Source organism: Pezoporus wallicus, unplaced genomic scaffold (assembly GCF_028554395.1).
Source record: "Pezoporus wallicus isolate ANWC-B61680 ecotype Strahan unplaced genomic scaffold, APGP_CSIRO_Pwel_v1 contig_3181, whole genome shotgun sequence".
Taxonomy (NCBI): domain Eukaryota; kingdom Metazoa; phylum Chordata; class Aves; order Psittaciformes; family Psittacidae; genus Pezoporus; species Pezoporus wallicus.
The window spans coordinates 4,639,851-4,664,852 of NW_026641700.1; the positions used below are offsets into that span (position 1 = coordinate 4,639,851).

The 25,002-nt window shown below is 38.4% G+C and overlaps 2 protein-coding genes across 4 annotated transcripts in view; one reads left to right on the plus strand and one right to left on the minus strand.

Annotated features, from left to right (window-relative positions):
• Positions 1-16,558: 16,558 nt before the first annotated feature.
• On the plus strand, positions 16,559-21,180 carry SGO1 (shugoshin 1). Of its 3 annotated transcripts, none has more exons than XM_057424931.1 (9): positions 16,559-16,563; positions 17,154-17,295; positions 17,380-17,576; positions 17,730-17,834; positions 18,318-18,382; positions 18,515-18,666; positions 19,237-20,106; positions 20,612-20,783; positions 20,986-21,180. In XM_057424931.1, the coding sequence occupies exons 2-9, from the start codon at positions 17,160-17,162 to the stop codon at positions 21,104-21,106; spliced, it is 1,818 nt and encodes a 605-aa protein (XP_057280914.1). In that variant the 5' UTR covers positions 16,559-16,563; positions 17,154-17,159; the 3' UTR covers positions 21,107-21,180. The 3 variants fall into 3 exon arrangements, with proteins under 3 accessions (XP_057280914.1, XP_057280915.1, XP_057280913.1); XM_057424932.1 differs by lacking the exon at positions 16,559-16,563 and adding an exon at positions 16,646-16,730; XM_057424930.1 differs by lacking the exon at positions 16,559-16,563 and having other exon boundaries at positions 17,096-17,295.
• A 1,563-nt stretch (positions 21,181-22,743) lies between these two features.
• Positions 22,744-25,002, minus strand: part of KAT2B (lysine acetyltransferase 2B) — a 43,827-nt gene continuing 41,568 nt past the window's right edge. Inside the window, exon 18 of the mRNA XM_057424887.1 lies at positions 22,744-24,713. Coding sequence (XP_057280870.1) covers positions 24,520-24,713 — 194 coding nt within the window. The 3' untranslated portion in view covers positions 22,744-24,519. The remainder of the gene's footprint in view (positions 24,714-25,002) is intronic.

A 25,002-nucleotide genomic window follows, 5' to 3' on the forward strand; every position in this document is an offset into this window, starting at 1 on the left:
GAATTTAACTTTTAGTATTTTCACCTGACCTATCTTTCATTTCACCACTAGCAAGCTACAGCTTTATGTTAGAAAGGTAAAGCATCTGTGTAGTAGTAGTCAGTAGTGTTCTCATTATGAGTAACTAATGTTGTTAACAATTGTTTGAAACACAGTATTTGCCATAGCAGCAAGGTCAAAGACTTGCAGAAGTAAATTAATTATAGCAGTGTTTATCATTGTTGAAAACACATGAAAACACTACTCCTGAGACCTCTTGGTCACTGTCACTAACTTTATCTGGGAAACAATATGAAAGGTAAGGATCTTCCCTGAGAAATAATCCTGTTGCTTTTAAAGACCTACCCCCCCTCCAAAAAAAAATGCAACCCAACCAAACAAGCAAACAAACAAAAACTAAAAACCAACAAAATAAAATATACCACCCTAAAATAGTATTTAGCATTACATGTAATTCTAAAATAACATTTATAATTACATTTAAATAACTATCAGGTAACTGGAATCAACATCATGGGATCAGTGCCTCCAGTGGTCCATTATCACCTACATTTATTCCTTTATATTGCCTTTGTTTATTGGAGTTGCACGTTTTCAGCTGTGCTAAATATCCAAGTTTCACAGCTTCACATTTACATTCTATGCAATGCTCAGTGACCTTTCCATACAGGTTTTTTCACAGGTCTACTGAATCTGACCACAGGTGTCTCCCATGAACAGTGTCCAAATGCTTTTGCAACAATTCACGCAATAGTCGATCTCGGTAGTGATTTGAGTCTGTGTGCTACAGAGCTAATACCGTGCTGTTAGTCAATCATGAAATATTTCTCAGTGAGAAAATGCTTACTACCTCAGGCTATGTTTCAGACAATTTAAAGTCAGTTCCAGTATTAGGGTTTTATGATATTTTTATTCTTTTCCTGGATGTTCTTAACACTGATGTAAACAAATAAATGAGAGGTTTATTATTTTAACCATTTTGATACTTCTGCATAATTTTGAAGTCATCACGTCAAGGAAGTTAGTTACAAGGAAGTTAACTCAGTAGTTACAAGGAAGTAACTACTTTCTGTGAAAATCAGTACAAAAAATATTCCATCTTGTTAATACTGTGAACAGATGCAATCAATGGTGAATCCTCCTGCCTCTAGCAGAATCCTTCTAGCAGAGCAGACATTACTGGACAGAAGATCCATCTGCCATAACTAGACATAGGACACCTGACATATCTTTCCTGCGTGACTTGGTTTAGCCGCGATTCTCTGATTTGTACAGGATTTTGCACCAACATGCAGCAGCTGCCTCTCCAATGTAAAGTGTTTCTCTTATTGCCCTGTTCTCCCAGTAACTGCTTAGTGGCTAGTACATTCAAACAGGGTGAAGAGAGAGCAAGGCCCAATTTTCCTTTACCTCACTTTTTTTACCTTTACTTTTCGAGGAAACTTGACCACTTGGCTGTAAGTTAAGAGCAAAGGAGATGCTCTTCTCTCTTTTTGGTGTGGTTGTGCCATGGCGCAGCTAAGAGAACAAAGATTCCTTGAGACGCAACGTTTCAGCAAGACTGCTGCTTAGGGTTAAAGCTTCACACTTAGTTTGCCCTGTCAATTAGCCAAATTGCCAGTTCCCATACTGAGAATGAGCTCACTTTTTTAAAATCACCTTTACATCCCTGCTGTGACTTTTACAAGCTGGCAACCAGGAGGCTTCCAGTACGGGCAAATGCTGGTTGTGCTCTGCTGCACTGGTATATCAACCAGCAACATATGGATCCCAACACTGGAGTAAGGACATACTCATCATGTGGCCATGTAGTACCCATGCCTGACAACCTCCTGTATTGAACCTCCTGGAATATGACAGGATTGTTTTAGCTGAAATGCAATTAGTGTATCTAAATCAGGAATTTAATTTGTGCAGCTGTAAATATTGGGTGGGTATATAGATCCCCGCTCAACACAAGGATTGGATATTCTAAATATCTTCACTGAGGTCTTTTCACAAGTGTAAAGATGAAAATAGAAGACAAACATAGGGCCCTGATGATCCTCAGTTAAACATACATTTCCATCTGCTATCCTTTTTTAACTCAGTTCTCTACTCCAGCAGCTACAGCTCAGTGCCAAATATATGAAGCAGTGTTCCCATCTTACAAATACATGTGTACATCCTGAGAACAGAGAATATACTGCACACCCAGATTCCTTATATTTAGTAAATAATTTGTGTTTAACCTCAGACCTCCTAGTGCTTCTGATGCAGTTGCCTAGTTGCAAATGCAATGTCAGGTATTTTTATCTTGTGCAAGACTACGCTTCCATGAGCAATTATAATCTAATTAAATCCATTAATGTTTATGCCCTAGGGAAACATTCAGTTATTTGTAGGCATCTGAGTTTTTCCTGTCTTCCGCTCCTTGTTGTAATTTATGCTTTATTGAGCACTTCTAAATATCCACAAGTTATTTCACTGCCACCTCCAAGCAGTGCCACCCTGTACTGTTTTCAAAGCTTCTGTTTAAACCTAAATTGAATAAAAATGAGGTATATATCTATTCAAGTTTCAGAACTGGAGCTACAGCTTTAGAACCCTGGTGTCCTCAACATAAAAAGGACATGGAACTGCTGGAATAAGTCCAGAGGAGGCCACGAGGATGATCAGGGGGCTGGAGCACCTCCCGTATGAAGACAGGCTGAGAAAGTTGGGGCTGTTCAGCCTGGAGAAGAGAAGGCTGCATGGAGACCTCATGCAGCCTTCCAGTATCTGGAGGGAGCCTTTAGGGATGCTGGGGAGGGACTCTTCATTAGGGACTATAGTGATAGGAGAAGGGGTAACGGGTTAAAACTTAAACAGGGGAAGTTTAGATTGGATATAAGAAGGAAATTCTTTCCTGTGAGGGTGGTGAGGCACTGGAATGGGTTGCCCAGGGAGGTTGTGAATGCTCCATTCCTGGCAGTGTTCAAGGCCAGGTTGGACGAGGCCTTGGGTGATATGATTTAGAGTAAGGTGTCCCTGCCCATGGCAGGGGGGGTTGGAACTTGATGATCTTAAGGTCCTTTCCAACCCTAACGATTCTAGGATTCTATGATTCTATGATTCTGTATAGTATTCCCTTATATCAAAGAATGTTCAAGCTTTTCATATCATAAATCATGCCTTAATCAGAGTTCAGAACTCTCTATGCCTTTCAAATGCAAGCAGATACTTAAGAGTGCCTGAAAGAATACACTCCTAGTTTCCAAACCTAGAGCACTACTATAATGCTCTATAAAAAATATTTTGGAGCTAGGAAGAGCACACAGCAAAGTATCAGCGAGGTAAAGATTTTAAGATAGTGTTAGAAGATTTCCTGTTATTTACCAATTCTATAGCAAATATTTTCATCACTAAATGAATAATAATTTGTAAAGCACTAAGGTTTTCTTTTCAAAGTTCTGATAGGACTTGATCCATAGACATAAAATCCAGCATAAAGGATCCCACTGATTTAAGTATGCTCTGGAGGAAACTCCTGTGTCTCTCTTAGAGCCAGTACACTCAGACCATGAAGCAAAAGAAGGAAGGGTGCTGTAATTACCAAGAGGTGTCTCAGTTTTCCAGGTTCCCAGGTTAGGACTTTCCCTCCTTGGAACTGACAATGTTAGGGTGCAAGGTGAAAGAGACAGTGAAAGAACACATGATTTCATTTCAAGCAATCTAACTCAGTTACTGCAGAGGGTGTGGGAAGTGATCTGTGCACATCATTGCTGTCAGCCTGAGGGAGGATCATTGCTGATGGCCTGTGACAAGCGAAACATTTTCCCAGCTGTCTATGCTAGTCTATCACCAAAAATGTTCCCCACCACTGCAGAGAACAAGGTATTTTGACTACAGCCATGCAAGAAGTATTTTCTCATCCAGTGTAATTCCAGATTTTAAGTACTTTTCATTCCATGTTGGTGTAAAACCAAAACTACTTGAAGGTTTTCACAGAGAGAAAGCATGCTTTCCCTGGCACTCCCTGATCAAGTTCAACGTGTTGTACAACCTGGTCTAAACAAGGGATGTAAAGCTGAGCCTTTTTCTAACATATCATGGCATGTGTTGGGAAGGATTTTACTCCCTACAGTTGGAGCTGTTACTTATATATGCCATGTATAAATACTCAAACATTTTACCGCAGCCATGACTTGATCACAGTAGAGTTTATGAACTTGATTGTTATGGTTTGGGACTACGTTTGTTTGTCGATCTTTATCTTTCTTAGGCATGGGGTCAAAACAGATGTCCCAAACTAGGCTAAATATACTTCAGTTTGACAACTAGTCACTTTATGACAAAAGTAATTTCAGGAAAATGTTCCCCACCAGTGGCAATAATGCTTCTTTTGGAACAGGTTCTAAATAGCAATCAGCACGGCCAGCCTGACCTTGTCTGAAATCTGCTCAGGACAGATTAATTAACATGACCATAAAGCTAGAATACAGCCTGACATGGCCTGTATTCTCCACAGACTGTTTTCACTAAAGAGCTCGTTAGTAGGGGTCTGTTGCCCATATAATACAGTCCCATGATCAGGGCAGCACTTCATTGTATCATTAACATGAAGGGGCTTAAGCACATATTGTTACATACAAGTTGTCCTAATTATGGAATAAGAAATCACCACACCTTAGGAATTACTCTTAATATGCGTAGAATTAAGAAATGCAAGCAGACATTTTGTGGATCTTTAGTCTCAATAGCATAAATATAACTTTATTTGCAACGTCTATAAAAGTGACTTAAGAATATACACATAAATGGCATTCTTTCTACATGCTGTTCCATTCACCATGATAAAAAATGCAAAAGCTAAATTTTCAAACTAGGAACATGTCAAGCAACTCTCAACAGCCAAGTTGCTTGTACTACTCAGCAAAAGTGCTCATCAACATATAAGCATGCAAACCCCTTGTATTTTAGGTTCCTTCAACATACCTTGTTTAGTGTGCATGTCAGGACACCATAAATTTGAAGATTATGCTGGAAGGTTTAATTATCGGCTACTTCCATCACATATCTCCAGCCCACTCCTTACTGTCCAAGCTATTAACTGAAAATTTGGAATACAACTACAGATGAAAATGAGTTTATTTGATTAATGTGTATGCGTACAAGTGTGGGTTCTCTTGTGAACTATTCAAGGGTTGAGTTTAATTGAGCTACAGCTGGTGCTGACTGTTTTCAGAGAGCAGGGATTTACTGACTGATTGACTGTCTCTCCCTTTTAACCTGGATGAAGATGCATTCAGAAAGAAGTGAAATTTTCTGATGATACAAAACCACAAAAAGAATAGTTAAAAAGATAAAAGTAATAAACTGAATAGAAATAAGAGGACATAAAATGAAGTAGCTTATACAAAAGAAAGGAAACTAGGCATACCACTTAGAAGATGCGTTAAGTTAGGGATTTTATTTGTAAATCTCCAATTCAACCTGGTGGGAAGGGGAACAAGAGCTACTATTCCAACGACAATACAAATCTCCTTTGGAGAGGCAGAATAAATTAAACTAATGAACTTTTAAAACCCTTCAGCTGAGAACTTCTCTCCCCTGTTGTCAGAGTTGGATGCAGCTGTTCAAATGGCATCACAGAGGGAAAGCAGAAAATCGCAAAAGAAAGACACTGAAAAATTGTCTTCCTTGCTCATGCAGGTCAAACATTCTGCGTGACCTGACATAAGTACTACTTATACGAAGGAAAAGGGGTGAAACCAAATGCAATTTGGCAGGGTGCTAGCAAAAGCACAAAAAAGCAATAAAGCTAGCCAGTTAAAACCAAAATAAACCAAAAAAATCCCCCAAACCTCCACAGCCTTCATTATCTGGAAAAACATTTAGAAACTTAACCCTTAGCATCATTTTATCCGAACAGAAGTTCTGACAATAATCCAGAAAGAAGCCACCATAATGGCTCTTTCCAGCTATGCTAGGTATATAAAATCAATGCTCCATGTTCACACTGCCCCTATTCCATCATAGCATTAACAAAGCCCCTCCTGCACTTCTGTAGGTGAGAAAGTAATTTCTGCATTTCACATATTTTCTTCTATTTGAATTTTGTTCTTTTTCCCCAGTAATTTCATTGTCGTGTTTCCATAAACTGTGACCTGTTATTTACATGCAGGTTTAATACACTCTCTTTTTATTTTTTTTTCTCTCTTGCAGGGGAATAATACTGTAGTTTTTAACTCTACGTAAGATGTAGGCCTTGTTGCTGCCCATAGTTATAAATTGTTCCAGAAATGTGGCTGTTTTCATGATGTATGTTTTCCTTCACTGGGAAAGAATAGGTTCTACACAGAAATTTTTGATGAAATGTAATTCTTTAGAAAATCTTAGTAGTTTTGAATAATGGCCCTAATACGATCTTGTATGTAAAATCCAGAAAGCTATAACACCAGAATTTCTTGTTTTTTTCCACTTTTTCGTACTAGGATATGAGGGGCTGATACAAGACTCTGTGCCAGGTTTGCCAGTATCTCAAGGATTTGAAAATTTCAACTGTCATCTGACTCAGTGGGTCATAGAAGGAGATGCACTTCCAAATGTACATGAGAGAGCTGTAAGTGAAGACACACAACATGTGGGACTGTGATGCCATTATGTTGCTGGGGATTTTGTCTTCTAATTTGTTTTCTAAAGCACAAACCACTCTACCTGGCTAATCTTTAATTCCTCTCTACCCATGTTGTGGCTTCTCTACCCTATAACCCCAGTTGCCAGATATATCTGTCAACAGCTGGCTGATTGGGACAACTGGCTTCTTCTGGCACACAGAGTCACCAAATAGGAAAGAGTCATGTTCTCAGTATATTATGAAATAAAATATGCGGCTGGAGTACAAATGACAGAGTCTATTCCCAGTAAATGAGATCTGACAAGTCTAAAGAATACATTGAGAGTTTAACTTAATTCGTATGCTAGTCAGAACAACTCCTCAAAAGTATCTATCCTTATCCATCTGTCTCTGAGGAATTCCATCCAAATAAATACTAAATAATGAGGACAAAAAATGAAAAGAAAAAAAAAGCCAGAAAATATACATGCTCCCATGAGTAACTTCTGATCACTGGGTATAAGAATGGCAGAGAGACCTAAATTCCCTGAGTTCTTTGTTACAGTGCGCACAATAAACACACTGTAGAATGAGTAGGTGCTTCTACTGTTGACATTTCTTTCAATAGTTTCTTATGCATATGGATAGAAAAGAAGCAAACTGCAAGAAAAAGTTGCTGAGAGTTCTCTGCACTCTACAGAGTATAAAGAAGGTATGTACATTTGGTATCCTCTCCTTTTTTTCCTCTAAGAGTTCTCTATTCTCTACACCAGAAATAAATTTGATGCCCTTCCCAATTTTATGAAGAATCTTTAAAAGAGAGCTACAAAAATGACATAAATTGAAAATATTAGCAGTAATATATATATATATATATATATAAAAATACAGTGTGTAAGGTGTTACTAAGCTTTAGCATTAACAACCTGGATTTCTTTAAATTGTACCAAGAGTCACAGCTATGGCTTTATTTCATCCTTGCAGGTTTGTATGTACATTACCAAATATACCTACCTGTTTTATTCCAGCAAAAGGAGATAGCCTTTGCTTTGGCCAGCAAGTAGCAAGTCCTTTACTTCTCTTGTGCTACAGTAATTAAAAGCAAAGCTATAAAACTTTGAATTCCTCCACGGATTTATTGAAATCCCACTTTTTTTTTTTAATTATCTTTCTCCAATGTACTATTTATAAATCCTGCCTTAGAGACTTTTTATGCAAACTATTTGCAAAGCACATTCAATTTGCAGAGTAATCTGGCTCCACCAAGTGACAACTGCTGTGATTGCCAGTCTACACCTGGGTTTAAGATAACACAAAAAGGTACTGAATATTAAACTAATTTGGTAACATTGGGATTTTACTGTAGAGCTTTGGACTTCAGTAATTTATGCACTTTAAATAGATCCTTTTGTTGTCCTGTAGATGGTGAGCAAAAATACTGAAGCTCTCTAAAGAACTTATTTGCCCCACTTCTCCTGGATAATGCTGAAATTTTGTCTTACAAAAGTAATCATATTATTAGTGATATCAACAGTAATACCTATGAGAATAATTGCAGTACAGTAGAAGGGAAGCAGGAGAGAAAATTATTTCCCTCAAATGTATTCCACAGATGCTGTGTAGGTAGACAATGAGAAAATCTGCTGGAATATAAGGAACATGTGTGAATGAACTTACTATGCAGTCTTTAAGAGAAGGTCTGAAAGAAAATGCTTTGGAAGGCTCAAAACAAAGTGGATGGAAACCACAGGCATAAGGAAGGTCACTGTAATACGTTTTTTGTAATACTTTTTTGAATAGCATATTCTGAAAGGAAAGTTTTTCAAAGCACTCTAGGGTGAGGAGGCTGAAGGCCAGGAAGACACCATGCAAAGCCAGTCAGTGAAACTGTTATTGCTTTGGATGCTGCCTGCACCAGCTTTATGAACTCACTAAAAGATCCTCAGCTGAGCTTTTTCAAGCTCATAGGGGTATGAAAAAGCAGATCTGCTGAAACATGAAACTACCATGAGGCAGCTGGTACGTTTCAAATATCACTGTTAGTCAGCTGTAAATTTCAGCATAAGCAATAGGATTTACTTTATCATCATTATTACTTGCAGTTTTGTTATTTTTGGTCAGGAACGCTACAGAAAGGCTAAGCAAGCTGCCTTTTGCTAGCTCATACTTCTACTTCAATTAATTATTAGCAAAGAAACCAATAAAATGGGTCAGCAGCTACTGGAAAGTATCATAAACCCATGCATATAGATATGCACGTGTACACACACACGGGGCATACAAACTATTAGAAACTGAAATCTCTTTGACATTATAGTTCTCCCTGCCACTGTCCCTAGCTATAGGGGCTTTACAATAACACAGACAGTATTTGTTTTATCATGTGTTCTCAGTTACATGTTCTGTTCCTTCAAAATGACTGGATGAGGAGGAAGTCCTCTCATGACAACGGGCAGTAACTCAACATGCTCAAGGAAGAGAAGGTCAGAGGGCCCACAAGAAGGAATAGACAGGAGATTCACAACAAAGAACAGCATGGCTCTAGAAAGACTGAAAAGAACTTCCCAAACAGGACAACAAAGAAATTGTGAGCACTCAGCAGCTGAAATCCAGGTTCTGCTTGCAAACTGATGGTGGGCAAGAAGAGAACAGTGCATAAACCTCATTTCTGTCACCTTAAATTGCCTTAAACCTTCTTTATATAACAAAGTAGAAATGCAATTTTCTATTTAAATTAAGTATGACTTCTTTTTAGTTTTTACTGGTCTTTTGGGGGAGCTCATTATATGATGAAAGTCTGAGGCATTTCCACATCAAAGCTGTACTCCACTCTGCATCTTGTCACAGGAGGGAACAGACAACCTTACAGACCAATAGAAGCTGCTGTGTCCTAGTTAGATCCTGCTGTTATTCTGAGGAAGGACAGAGGGGTGTGAATAAAACAACAGCGAAAATCACCTTTCAATCTGAACTGATTCCTTTTAAAGAATATATTGAGGTGCTTCTTAGGGCCAGATTTTAGCTTAGATTCTGTCCTTAGCATTCTGGGACATTATTTTGTGGGAGTTACAGGCTTTGTATGATTTATGGATTTAAGTATCAATTAGTGGGAAAAGCCATCCTTGGAATCTGGAGAAATGGTCTATTTCTATTGACTTAATATTGTTAAGATTGAAGGAAATTTGGTCACAGTATCTCATTTTTCAAATGTTCTTAAACTTTTAAATACTTGAATGAAACAAAATAAACTAAAAGAACCACAGAACATCCACTAAAACAGTCTTTTTCAACATACTGTTTCTGCCCTTCATACAATCTCTAGTTCTTACCACACCTATTGTCTCTGCACATAAATATAAAACACCAAAATAGTTATGTTTTTATTCTGATTTCTCCAATAAAACTGAGGAAAAGTATTCTGACAGGACAGAAAACTAGATGAAATTGTGGGATTGAATAGCTGTAACACTGGACACTATAATACAGTTGCAACGTAAGGGAATGATAAAAGGTAGTGATACAGAGAACCACAAGTAGAGAAAAGTGCAAAGATAACAAAGCCTAGAGAATTCTGCCACTGTTCTTTTCTGCCAGTTAAAAATCTTGTCATGTTTGAAGTTCACAGCAGCAGCAGTTCAGTAGTCTTTCCATATCTCTTTACCACTGACATGCCACTTACAGCTATTGCTGGTAACAGATTTGCTTCAACTGTTCAAATAAACACCAAAATGTTAGTGGCAGGCTAAGCTATAGAAACAAAACAACCCCAACCCTTAAAAGCCATTTTAATGTCAAATGTTATAATGTCATTTTGGCCATATAGTTATTACTTTTGTTTATCCTCATGAGATAGTGAAGTCCCTCACTTCTTACAAAGAAACAACAGCCTTAGCAACCTGAGATAGGTTATCAACAGAAGAACTGAAGGATGGCTGAGGTGCATCTCTTTGTTACAGCATTCACCACTCTCCTTTTGCCTCTGCTTTCTGTCTCATTTTACCCAGATTTCCCACAAAGTGTGTGAATAATAAAATGAGCCTACTTATTTTAATATGGACAGCATACCTAGAGCAGAACCAAATGGATTACTACTGAGTAATGATGTTTGCTTCTTCATATATCCCTGGTTATAAATTATACCCTATCTTTTCTCCATTGTCTCTGTGGTGGACTGAAGTCACTAAAAAATGCTTATGCAGGGCCTGTTGTGAGAGAACAAAGTGTCAATCTGTATCTATGTCTTCTACCTATGAACAATGATTAGCTCTTTGAAAGTCACTCACCCATGACCCAAACCTCTGAGAGCTGACTGCAGAGATACAGTCCCAGCAGGAAGGAAAATTGCTTTTCCACACTTCATAAAAATCCTCCTTAACCAAACATTCTGATCTAAAGGCAGAGCTGGTTGTCTAGACATTTTTTCTGCCCAATGCCATTGTGGTCTAGCCAATGTACATGCAGAATGCTGTTTTTATCTTTTTCTGTCTTCTATTTTTCATCATGGTTTACCAACAGCTTTAAGAGCCAGGAACGCTTGTACATTATCTACTGCTATAAGGCCTCAAATAAATACTTGTATTTAATGTGTACATATAGAATAGCTGAGTTTAAAGAGAAAGATAAAAGAAAAGAGATCAGTTCTGATCCCAGGTTTGCCCATATAAACCAAGCCCCTCTCCACTAACATCAGAGTACCTATAGGGAGAAGGTATGTAAGAGCAGGAAGCTGGTGGCACTCTGTTCCATCAGGATCCAAGGTTTCTGCAAATATCATTATATGGTTAATATTAACTTTTCAGATTATGAGAGATGTTTTAGCATTAATAAAAGCTACACTAAGAATATCCTCTTGTATCCATGAATTTCTTTCCATTATGTCAAATAGTATCATCATCATCCTAGTATCATCAAAATCCACTGTGCAGAGAGAACATATTTTTGCCTTTGTCTCTAAAGCCACTATTCTACTGGTATGTCTCTGAGCTATTTATTCATCAGGAAAAGATGGGTAATAACTGGTGGAAAGCCACACATTTACACAAACACTATAAGCAAAAAAAACCCCTAATTTTGTCAGTAAATATTCCATTCAACAGTTAAACAAACTTTAAAGCTACTTGGAAACCAGAACCAATGATCAGTCTCACTTCAGGGAGACCCCCCATGAGTTTTGGGGGTAGAAAATTCAGCAGGCTGAAGGTTGCTTCTGACTGCATGCTTGAGAACTGCTGCATATTGTAGAAAGTCTAGGTTTTAATCAACTGACACAGAAGGTATAATGAAATGAAGATAGTCAGTGGATACATTGAGAAAATGTTAAATATTGATATAATCTTTATTGACTCGTGATTCCTTCTTTGCCCATTGTACTCATGCAGTTTCAAATTTTCAGATTGGTACTTATATTGTTGCAATATTGCCATGGGATTAAGACACCCTTCTGAGATTTGGGAATTTCCCTGGCACTGAAACCAAAGATTTTGTGACAACTTGGGACAAGTATTTATCATAGTACTTATAATAAATTATGTCTATAGTGAAACGGATAGCTGTATCTGACCCACGTAATAATCACTGCATATATTCTCCTCTCTGGAATCTCTCTCATGAACAATCAAGATACTTATTAATCTTTCACCTCCTTACTTATATAAAACTGATTAATAATTGAAAACATTTTACAATATATATGTACATCAAAATGACACAGATACAATTAATGTAGGTATGCTGATTTACAGCTTATTAACTTTAGCTTAATGAAACACTTGTGGTCTCATGCTTCAATTAACTCATGCCTGTTTTCCTCTTACCTATGTGGTTTCAGTTTTGAATAGAAAAAGTATTTCTGAGAAAGAAAAATATAAAAATTGAAATTAGGAATTAGCTACGGATAACTTAGAATAGAGAATACACTACTAGTAACATATTCTAAAATAGAAGTGGTCTGAACTTTAGCAGTTTACTGGTCTAATTTGACAAATTTTTCTGAAACGTTAAAGAATCAGCACATATGGACATACATAAAAATAATGACTGCCAGATGATGCTCACAATTCTTTTTAACCTTACTGAAGGGCAAATACCAATTGTCTACCTGTCAAAATCTTTTCAGCTCATTATTTCTGCAGGATTCTTCAGCCAAACTTGGTCAAGTTAGTACAAGACCATTTTGCTGACGGAAGCCTGTGCCAGCTTCTTCAAAAAATGTGCTACTTTACTGCTTTCAGGGAAGCAGTGTGGGTGCATCAGCATCTTACAGTCCCACAGCTCCCACATACCAAATATTCTTAAGACACCTCATATGACCCTTCCAAGATACCCATGTCCTGCTCAAAACAGATTAGAACTGAACAGTTTGAAGGCAGTTCACAAATGAACCATTTGATGATCAAGGAGAAAAGTACTGCAAGGTAGCCTAAGTGTGCAAGTCACAAGAAATCAGAAGAAGGTTGACTTAACTCCAAAGGTAACAGAAAACATGACAGTCTTGTGCACTGCTAAGCAGCTAAAGAAAGGAAATTCTGGTAGTGTGCAAGAGCTGCTTTTAAGGGTGTCCTCTAAGTATTAATTACAGTATTAATGTAACAATATATTGTATACTCTTACCCTCTTTTGTCCTCACAGAATGCATATATTGTGGTTTCCACCTCTGTATCTTGTTTTGACAGAGGTAGTGAAATATGAGTCTTATCTACTACCCTAACCTAAGTGAGCTACTCTTATGGTTAAAACCAGAGGTGTACACATCATCACCATGTTTGCCTGATAGAGGGCTGGACATGGGGCAGCAGAGAAGATGGGTAGGACATTTAAGTTGGGTATCTTGAGGTCATCCAGCTGCCTGCATCAACAAAAACTTGCCATTGCTCATTGTATCATGGCTGCTCTTCTGTCACCAAAAAATGAGTGACAGATACTCAAAGTAGATGATTATTGAGTCTAATCATCTGTCCTTATAGAGCCGCCATGCAAATTTAACCTGTCACTGAAACCAGTAGGAGCTTTAAAAATATTTTCCAGCATGGACTGGATTATCAATACTTCTCATAAGCATCCCCTAAAGAAGCTAAAATTCCATTTAAGACTTTGATATTGGTAGCAGTAAAAGCAACTAATTAACATTCCATGAGAGACTGCATATCTGGTATCTTATTTATTTGGGAAAAACAACAACTTCCCAAATTTAAGCTCTTTACATCAACCACTAAAGAATGCATTGGACATAAGCATGTAACATCACACTCGGACTTGAACTTTGACAAGAAGTATCTCAAATGCTCCCACAATCACAGCTCCAATTCCTGTAATTTGCTGTAATTAGACGAAGCAACCCTTTCCTTGTAATGTAAACCAGTAAACCCAAGATGAGAGCAAATCTTTTAATGCTCCATCTCCAGTCACAGTAGCAGCTGGTTTGCCACATGAGTACGCTTGCTAGAAATAAATTAACCATCTAAAGCATCCCTGGCATCAATCACTGCATCAATCTTCACAGAGGAAAACGTGAAATTGCTTACAGCAAGGAGCCAGTGGAGCTAGCAAAATTCACTGCTAGGAATTCCACAGTACAGATAATTAAAATAATACAGAGGGTGTAACCTGCAAATAATTTAATAAAAACACAACTGTCTTGAGGTGAGAATAATGCAGAAATGAGCACAGCTTGGTAACAGTAAAAATGTTATTATTGGGATAACAAAATTCAACATTAAAAGACAAAATATTTTCTGCAGAAAGATCCCAAAGTTTCTGAAAAAGGTGTAACAAAATTCATGGGTAACATTAAATACAATAGAAAGAAAAAAAGTGAAGAGGGTTTTTTTAGTCTTCATATAGCTATACTCAGGGGGAAAAAAAGTAATTAAGAGCAACACTTAGCTAGCAATGAGGAAAGCATTCTTTCTCAATCAAAGCATGGCTCATTTAATCACAATCAATGTGCTTGTGTCAAGCAAATGAATGAGTAATGGCTAAAAGACCTTACCAGCATTGCTGGAAACTACCAATTGCTACTTGGCCAAATGTGAAACACCTCTAGCTTTAAGTGAGGCAAAGTTTGTGGGGAAAGGTATTACCTTTGGTTAGAATACCTGTGAAAATAAATAAACAGATAAATAAAAATACACAGACCAACCAACCAAAAAAAAAAAAAAAAAAACAAAAACAACCCCCTACAAAAATATACCCCCAGAAGTTGAGTCCAGTGAGATAATTTCAACTAATGTTTAGAGAGAGCTGTTTGCAAGGGCCCAGATGAGGCTGTTAGCTGCTGAGTGGAGGATAGTACCCCATTATTGCCTATATAACAGTGTGAAGCCTGAAGGAACTGGTCACAAGGTTTACTGTACAATGATTTTTACTGGGTATGTGATTTTCAGTATCAAACACTTTCTTCTTTTTCTTCTTCTTTCCCCCTCCCCACCCAGCCCCCAGTCCTGTAAGGTTTTAAGATATAAAGAGAAACTAAAATTGTGTTGCTCTGGTTTTGTGTGACACTACTGAGTAAGAGGATCAAATGTGTTTGTGGTTCTTTCTGACATGATCTCTTATCTCAAAAAGGAGTCGCCACACTGCACAAGGAACTGTGTTTGCAGGGCAATTTATTCACTGACAGTGGAAAAGCAACTCCAACTTCATTAATATCTATCAACGAAGTAAGATTAAATTACATTTATTTACACTACTGAAAAAGCTACATGACTACACAGATGAGGCCAGCTGTTCTGAGCTGGAAAAGCAAAAAATAAATAACCTTCCAAGGATTAGGAAAGGATAACTAACTGCATACTTACTGCGGATTACAGTTTCTCTCATGATCTATGAGAATTCTTTGAGAGAGAACAGCTTGCCAAATCACATCCAAGCTGTAATGAATAAAAACAAACCAGGCAGATGTTAGGAAAAAAACAAACATAGTAGCTACAAAACACTAATTTCTCAGATACAAGCACAACATTTATTCTCCTATTTAGTAAGATACTTCTTAGCTGATTGTTTCATCATAAAGCAGTGTTTAATCAAAGCTCAATACTCCATAGTCAATATGCATAGATATTAGCATATGCTAATCAGTTACAGTTGTTACAAAAGATACATAACCCAAGAAAACCACGTAGAGAGGCAAACGCCAGCCTCAAGCCTTGACTTCCCTCATGGCCTGGCCACCCATAAACCTGGCAGAGCAACAGCTGCCATCTTCTTATTGGTAACATCTGAGAAGAGTTTCCTTCATAAAACAAGTGTCTTAAAGTATCTCTACAGCTCTTGTATTATTTTCACTTCAAGTTGCAACAGCAGAAGCGCAGCTCACAAGCAGCACGGTCCAGAAGGAGTAGGAAAGTCTCATCTTGCTGCTACACTGAAAGTTAACGACTCATCTCCTAGTTTTGCTGCCATTGTTCTGCTCTGTGTCTTCCCACTGTGGCAGCTGAGGTAGTCCAGGTGAACGCAGGACGCGGGTCCTGCCGGGGATAAGCCACGGCAGGGCCCATGAGGCGCATCAGCCCCGAGCCGCTCCCCAGCGGAGGTCCCTGCAGGTCGCAGGGCGGCCGGTGGCAGCGCCATGACTACTACCACCGGCAAAACCCAACCCCCGCTGCCGCCTCAAGCCGGGCGCAGCGGAAGCCTCCAACGGGCGGGGTTACGAGCAAGGCGCGGATGAACGCGGCGGCCGTGCTGTGCGTAAGGCGTCACGTCGGACCAATGGGAGGGCGTGACGTCGGACCAATGGGAGGGAGCGGCGGGCGGTTTGGAACGGTGGTGGAGAGTCAACTGTCTGACCGAGGTCAGGGGTGTTCTGCTGCTTCCGGCGCTCCGAAGCCGAGCGCGCCGGTGTGCGGTTGTTGCTGAGGAGAGCCGGGGCTCTGCGGTGGGCACCGGGGCGGAGCCGGCTGCCGCTGCGGCGGTATCGCTGCCGCCCGGGGCTCGGGCAGCCGCGGCCGTGCGAGTGGACGTGGCTGGCGTGGATGCGCTTTTCTGAGGAGGTACGGTGTGTCATCGGGGAGGGTCTGCCCACAGTGTTAGAGGAATCACGGCCCACTGCCGGCCCCTTGGGAACGTTCTTCACCCTTCACTACCCGTCGTGCCGCCCCAGGGCGAGCGTTTAGAGCCCGCGGCCTGGACAGCGCAGCGGGCACCGAGCTGTTTGCAAGTCGGATAACCGGCGTAATGGCGGTAGCCGTGCTGCAAGGAAGTGTTTTGAAAGTGGTCTTGTCTGTGTGGTTTTTAACGCTTGTGGGTGTCTAACGCGTGTATATGTGCAACTTAAAAACATCACTAAGAAACTCTTTACTGTGAGGGTGGTGAGGTACTAGAACAGGCTGTCCAAGGCGGTTGTGGCTGCCCCATCCCTGGCAATGTTTAAAGCCAGGCTGGACGGGGCTTGGAGCAACCTGGTCTAGTGGGAGGTGTCCCCGCCCGTGGCAGGCGGTTGGAGCTGGATGATCTTGAGGTCCTTTCCAACCCAAGCCGTTCTATGAGCTTTACTCTTGTTTCTCAGTTCCTTTTCTTTTGGCATTGGGTAGCGTTGAGTGTCACCAGCTTCATGAGTTCTTCACCCTTCATATTTTTAAAGGAGAAGATGGCTGAACACTTGAAAAAGCCTGTCAAAGACACTCTGGATGATATAAAAGAACGAATGAAAGAGAGGAAAAATCAGAAATGGATGAGGTTGGATAAAATTAGCCAGATCTGCACTGTAAAGGCCAAAATAGCAAGTAAGACGCTTGATGTCTTAATAGTTTTCACGTTTTTATTTTCTTTTTAAAAATTAAGTTGAAATATTTGCTCTTGTGTTGTAGCCAACAACTCCAAGAAAATTAAGAGCCTTCAAGCAAACAACAAAGCCCTAGCTCAGGCTTTGCAAGAAGAAAAGCTGAAACTGATGGATGCCCAGGATACCATCCTACATTTAAAAAAAGATTATCAAGATCTGAAGTTTCAGATGTTTCAATTGCAAAGACATCTTAGGCTCAAGCAAGCACAAGGACTTGTTGAGGTATTTTTTTAATAATATCTTTGTGATTTAGTGAAGCTGAACATCAAAATCTGCACTAATTTAGTCAGCTCGTAATGCTGGTAAGTTCTTTCATTGGTAGTTGATACTAGAGTATGACAATAACAGCATTATTTTCCTTCTTTTGTTTGTTAGAATCAACTGCAAGCCTTGAATAAGATAATTTCAAGAGTTTCTCAGAATTTACTGGACTCAATTGATCTCCTTGGCCCAGCAAAGAATCTGTGTTCCACAGGTGTAGTAAGTACCTTCTGCTCTAGAGGGGCAGGATTTATCTTAATTCTTCCCCCTTATTACTTCCAACATAGATGCTCATAATTTTTGAGACTTAAGCCTAGTTTGGAGGTACAATTGCTCCCACAGCTCCCAGTATGACATGTGGTCCACAACGTGGGTATATGTAGTAGATGTTAGTGGGACTGTGGCTCTGCTACATGGTAGATGGGGCATCCTGTTTTTCTATGGGTTTATGTCTTGTTCCCTGTACTATCCTTACAGTTCTTTCCTCTGTCCACTGTCTGTATGATTAGGCTGGTGATGAATGTGTTGACTTGCAGGGACTATGTGAGATCACGCAGTACTTTGTGTTCACACAGCCAGAAAGAGAAGCAGTCAAGGGCCTCTTTGGACCTTCTGTGGGTAACCTGGCTGTTGTCTAAAACTTGTGTATCATGCAAGCTTTTTTCATCTCTTTAGTCACATTAAGATTTATTTTGTTGACAGAATGGGAGAGTGCTTTCTTCAGTTCTTGAAAACAGTTCCAGTGTCGCAGGGCCAATACATTCAGTGTAAGTATCTTATATCAGTAAGCTTAATTTTCTGACTGGAAAAAAGGGAAGAAATCCAATGCAATGAAGTAGTTGTGTTGTGATAAAATACACTGCTATTTGGTAAATATTACCTTTTGGTATTTTCTCTAGAAAACATCTACAGTGTGCTGATGGGGATGATCAAGTACTTCCAAGTGGGATGGAGGCTGACGGCCATAAAAATGAGCTCACTCACTCTGTGTCAGAGACCTGTGAGGAATCTGACAACGCCGTTTCCTCAAACAAAATAGTTCCAGACAAAGGTAACTATATCAAAGTACCAGACACTGCTGTATTCTGAATCAGGGGAAAAAAATGTGTAAGTTTAAAAAGTAATTAATGCTTTTGAAGTAACTGTCAAGTATTTTTCCACTTATTATCATAAGTGGAAGATTAGGTTAGGTATTAATGTTGGCAACTTTTTGAATGAAGATGCCTAGTAAAATGGGCAGGGAGAATTGAAAATGTTTTGTCTTCTATATACCTGCAATATAGTTTCATTATCTACCAAACAGTTCAACAGAGTAAAGTCATCTTTAGTCATTTAGTGTCATTTACGAAATCAACAACTGTTAACAAAGCAAAACAGAAAATAAATGACCCATAGATAACCTTTCCAAATGGAACAGTTTAGAGGAAAATCCTAACATAGTATACTTAACTGCTTCCTGTCTGGAAGCTGTATTAAACAGAACTTCCTTGATTGGTTTGTACATATCTATGGGGAAAATTCTAAGAATAGTCTTAATATCTGACATGTTCAGAACTTGCACAAAACCTTAACAGGTTGCTACTCTTTAGCTTTAACATGACCCTTTCTCTTCAATTGTAAGGACAAACGTCTGATTTTAATCTGGATGTCATAGAATCAGAGCTGGAAAATACTTCTTCAAGCAGAGAGGATGGACTTGGTAATCTCTTACCAAAAGATGGGTCTATTAGGAATTGCTCCTTGAAGTTGAGAAATTACAACAAACATTATACTGGTGTATTGAACCATTCAGTATCGCCTGCTTCAACAAAAAAGCTTTCTGAACTGGATGAAGTTAGACTTGAGGAAAGTCTAAAGATGTGTAGTATAGAAAACAGAAATTTAGGTATTTCTCAGTTGAATGAAAATGAGGTAGGTTCAGAGCTGGTGTTGAGGACAGATTCTGAAACTGCACAGTCCCACTTAAACAATAATTCTGATCTTAAACGACATGAGTGTAAAAACAGAGAAGACTCTCAAGTTAGGAAAGAGAAGCAAGAGAAGGCAAAACTGGAAAAACCTAAAACTTCCAGACGAACACCAAAACAAAGACAGGGTAAAGGGACTTCCAAGAAAAAGTTGGATTTCCTGGGTGGCTTCAGTGATGCTTATGACTTTCATTTGGAAGAGAGTGTCCATCTTACACCTTTTCGACAAAATAAGTTGAATGACACAGATACTGGTGTGAATGACACAGATACTGGTGTGGATGACGAAAATGACTTATCGAAAACCTATATCATCGAGTCAAGTGATATTGAAGAAGATTCAGATGACAGCCTCTATGAGCCTTACAAGGGTAAATCAAAAAGAAGGAGAAGTTCAGTGGACAAGATAGGTATATCACCAGTACGTGCAAGGCCAAGGTCTAAAAGATGTTTGGCACAACATGAGCAGAAACTCCGTAATGAAAAAGAGACTGAAAGCAGTAAGTCAAGTGACAAGTCTATTCGTAAGTATAGAAAGTGTTCTATAATTGGTTTTGTTTTCTTGAGAGATAACATTCTGTAAGGGATTTAGACTTTTTTTATTTTGGATTTTTTTTTTTTTAAATAAATACCAACAGATTAATGTTACAGAAATCACTAGATTAATTATTTAGCTTTTTATTTCCTCGGCAGATTGGAATCAAAGACATGTCTTGTATAAGCCAGGTCAACAATAATCAATACTGTATTTTAGATGTGCTTAATGATGTACTAAAGCTGAGGACAAAGGAGGAGAGCAAAATATAAAATAAGTGGAACAACAAATCACACTTTGGCTGGGCACTGCCTAGCGTTAACTTATTTTTCCAAACTAAAATCCTGAATTTGTTGATCCTCTTACGTATTTTTAAGTACAATGTGAAGATAATAGTTACAGCTGAAAGTTGCTTCACATCTAGTGTATTCACTGATGTTCTCTTTTAAGCTAGCTTGCCTGAATTGTTGTAAGTGTGCCTAATTTCATCCCAGGGCAGCCTTCAGAGCCATCTCATGGTCATCTTTGTGATGTTACCAATACCACTTCACTGCTCGCCAGCACTGGGAATGCAGCTGTTGTCCCAGAAGGTGAAGGACCACGATCTCCAAAACGCAAGCGAAACTGTACTGTTACTGTGTGCTATAAAGAACCAAGTATTGCAGGGTAGGTGTCTTACTTTCCAGCTTGATATAAAGTTCATAACATTCCATCAAATGGAGGATTTGAGGGGGGAGTCTAAATATTAGAAAGAAATTCTTAAGAAAACATTCGAAGAGAGGTCTGATGTTAGTAAGATGAAATAGTTCATGAGTGTTAAGTGATGTTTGGAACAAAACTCAATTTTTTCTTTTTCTTTTTTTTTTAGGAAACTTAGAAGAGGGGATCCATTCACAGACACAAATTTCCTGACTTCTCCAGTTTTCAAGCAGAAAAATAACGCCAAGCGCCCTTCTCTTAGGAAAACATCTCTTGTCAAAATACAGTGAGAAATTTGTTGGCCGTCATTGATATTTCCAGTCACAACAGCAAAACCATGCTGGTTCCATGAAGAAAGGAAATATCCAGGAAATTATTGTTGCACAATATTTTTCATAAATATGCCATTATTTCTATGTGTCTTAATGCTAAGGATATAAAATTAAGGGGGGGCTGGTTTCAATCCAGTGACTTTCATGATCTAGAAGACACAAGGCTACCTTTGTAACTAAGGTGATTCCATTCAAACCCTTTTGCGAGAAGGCATTTTCTAATGTAAATTTATAACTCTTATGTTATAATTTTGTAACTTATACCCTGCTTGTTTGGACACTTAAGATCAAATGGTTTAGTGTTTTGGGGTTTGGGGTTTTTGTTGTTTGTTGGTTTTCGTTGTTTTTTTTTTTTGTGTATGTTTATAACAATATTTGTACAGCTCTTCTTGTAATGGTTGTAGTTTCATATTGAAGTTTCTAATAAATGTTTTGGTCATTGTAAACACATCTGCGATGGCTGGTATTCTAGCAATTTCTGTATTTGCTTCAAACATAGCACTGTATAGCACAGGCATGCTGCAAACTAGCGCGCTCCTTCCCCATAAGCTTTGTCAGTTGAAATCCGATTACGTAGCGGGAGCTCTCTTAAGTAACAATTTAGGGTTGCTTGGTACTGCTGTTTAAAAGAGTTACTAACTTTGTCCCTATCTGGTCATCAGTGAAGGTCGGTGAACAGTGCTCTACTTTGGTTGAGTGTAAATTGGTTTTACGGGACTTCATAACAAAAGCTTCAGCTACGGGGTGCTTGCAAAATACTTGTTCACAATACCAGCCCTTAGATGTTGAAATTGAAACTTAACCTTCCATTTGCATCCTAAAATTCTAGCTCTGGGTGTTACCATACTTCTTAGTACTACAGGAACTTGGGCTGTCGTTTAGCTTTAGGTGCTGTTTACTTCCAGCAACTGAATTTATAACAGCTACAGCAGAGCAGCCTCATGCAGTGGTGAGGTACATCTGGCTTAGGGGTTTATTTTTGAATTAAGCTTGAAGAATTGCAGTTCCATTGCAGCTGCCAGCGAAGTCTTGAATAGTCTGAACTGCTTCTTAGAAGGCTCCAGAAAAATGTCTAAGCCTCTTCAGACCACTGTTTGCTACCCTCTGAAAAGTGTACACTTTTACATGATGTGGCACAGGACTAAATTTTAGTGGATGGGGGAGGAAATAAATCTTAATATGGTCTAATTGTCTGCTAGGTGTTAGACACATACAGGTTTGTTTGTTTGTTTGTTTGTTCAGGATATGCAAAAGAAGTGTACCATCTGAGTAACATGGTGAACATACGTAAGTACTCCTCATAGCCTGCAGTGTGCTCCCCTGTAAACTGGTTTGTAAATAAAGGAAGGACTCTAGTAGACAAACATGAGAAAACAGCACGAGCACATGTTGAGGTTAAAAATCAAGTCCTGAACAGCTCAAAGAGTTGTTTGAGATATTGAGGAGATAGGAGTAACAACACCTCGCTGAGTTAGCAGAGAGATGGGAATGCTAGCTGGAGTAGGCACAGCTCTCCATGCTGAAGTCTCAGCTCTGCTTAACAGTATGTATAGTTGCAGTGCCAGAACTAAGTAATGAAAAAAGACCAAAATAAGTAGGGGTTTGTACATATATAATTTAAAACTATTCTGTACCAGTACAATATATTAATTTTACAAATGTAAAGTTCATCAGCTTAAAGCATTTGCAAAACCACATATCCTAATGTAACTTTATTGCACAGTATCTATGAAAATATTAATTCTTAAATTAGAAAACAAATGTTTCAATATAGAAGAGACAATCTGATTGAAAGACAATAAGAAAATCTACTCTGAAAATAACAAAAGTTCACAGGATACCAAGCTTAACAGGTGCATCTGTAGGCCCTATCTACAAAACAGGATTACAGCATTCAGTACTGGCTATTAAAAGAAAAACAATGCTCACTGTACCTTTGTTATAGATCCAAATGCAGGTCAGACTAATCTCATACAAAACACTATGGTAAATCTAGTGTTAACATTCTGAATACCTTGTGTACCACATTTACTACTTCCAGGCTGCTCCTGACATCTATTTTCAGAATCAAGTTGTGATTTAACATTGCACAGGCATTTTGCAGGAATATATTCTTTGACACAGCATAGGACTGGGTTTTATTCAGTCTTACAACTATTGAATTTTACCAGTGTAACGTCTGTAAATATAAAACAGCAAGAACAAAAGTTGGATCTGTTTTTCACAAAAGCAATTATAATTTACAGTTACAAACTCTAATTAGAAAATGTCAAGTGACAGCTTTTTGGCCTGTACTGATCTCCAGTAGGAAGTTAGGTGTACCTCTTAAATGTAGTGTAAGCAGCAAAGTATATATGTAAGTGCTTATTTTGAAGATATACTAACATGAGTTGTAAAATGTTAATATGTTCCTGGGTCTAAATAATCACGTTTAATAAGCATTTACAATACAGCCTGGTAGAAAATCCAGTTTACCACAGAGCCAAGTATATGAGCTAGAAGCTGTCATATGTTGACTTCTTTCAATAGTCTTATCTCTGCTAAATAACCCAAAGAATTTATCAGTGAAGAGCAGTAAATAGGGTGGGTCATGAAGTGCAGCAAAATCTTAACTCCACTAAGGCAACTGACATTGACTAGCACATGCGAATTGGATTCTCTGAAGTTCTTTTGGATACTTATGTCCTGCATAAGCCAAGTCACTATGACATTACACACCTAGCCAGATTTTTTTGTTTGTTTTTAATAGTGGTTATGAGATTACAATTTACAGGTAAAATGTTTATCAAAATCCCAAATTAATAGAAAAACTTGCATCTATCAAAGCTTACAGGAAGTCCTTTTCCAAAACTGGCTCTTCTTCTCTCACAGCTTCTCAACCAGCTTTTTCTTTTAAAAAATAATATCTTATAAAAAGATTCTATAAAGAAACAAGTGTTTCAGAGCCCCCCAAACTGTTGTTTTCCCTATTTTCTTTTTTTACTGAAAAAACCAAAAAACTTTATCAAATAGGTACTGCATTAGGTAAGCTATAACATCTGTTGTCTGGGAATTTTCTTCATATTCCCAAACATGTGCAATTTCCCACATGTTTTGTGGGGTTTCAGAGGCTGTCACTGATAAACTTATTATGAACATACAGTAATCGACACACAAAAGAAATTTTCTGTAATTAAATACATTATAAAGCATTTTAATAAAATAATTTCGTAATTTCGTTATAATACATGTTTGCAAAACTAAGATGGTTTTTAAAAGTGCTAAGTATTAAACAGAAGTTTCTTGAAACCTTTGAGTCCCACAACGCAGATATAGAACAGCTTCCCCTGCCCATAAAGTAGGCACACTATGTGGTTGTAGAAAAGACAGTGTCACTTGTCAATTAATCCAGCTTCTTTAATTTTTGTGTAGAAGAATTTCTCCAGTATATTGGCACATTTGTAGTATTCGCTCTCAGGGGGGTTGTACTCTCTGCAATTTGTAAAGACTCGCTGCAAGTCAGCCATGAATAATTTCTTAGACACGTAGTACCTATTCTTGAGTCGCTCACTCATTGTTTTGAGATCTGTACAGAAGAAAAATAGATTAACAGCATTTGACTCAAATACTTTTGGTATGCAATATCCCTTTAGACTGCTTTGCTGTTTAACATGAACTGGCAAAGCTAGGATGTGGAATTTCTAATTGCCTTCATCTAAGGCACGGTCCCTTTTTTTTAGCTTCAACAGCAGCTGAGCCCCTCAAACTAAGCATCATTTCACTGCAAGAATGATTCTGTGTAGAGTTTATTTATTTCTTTAAAAGATTAAAGCATCATTTTTTGTGTCTCTAAGTTTTCAGTGTGTGTTAGGAGT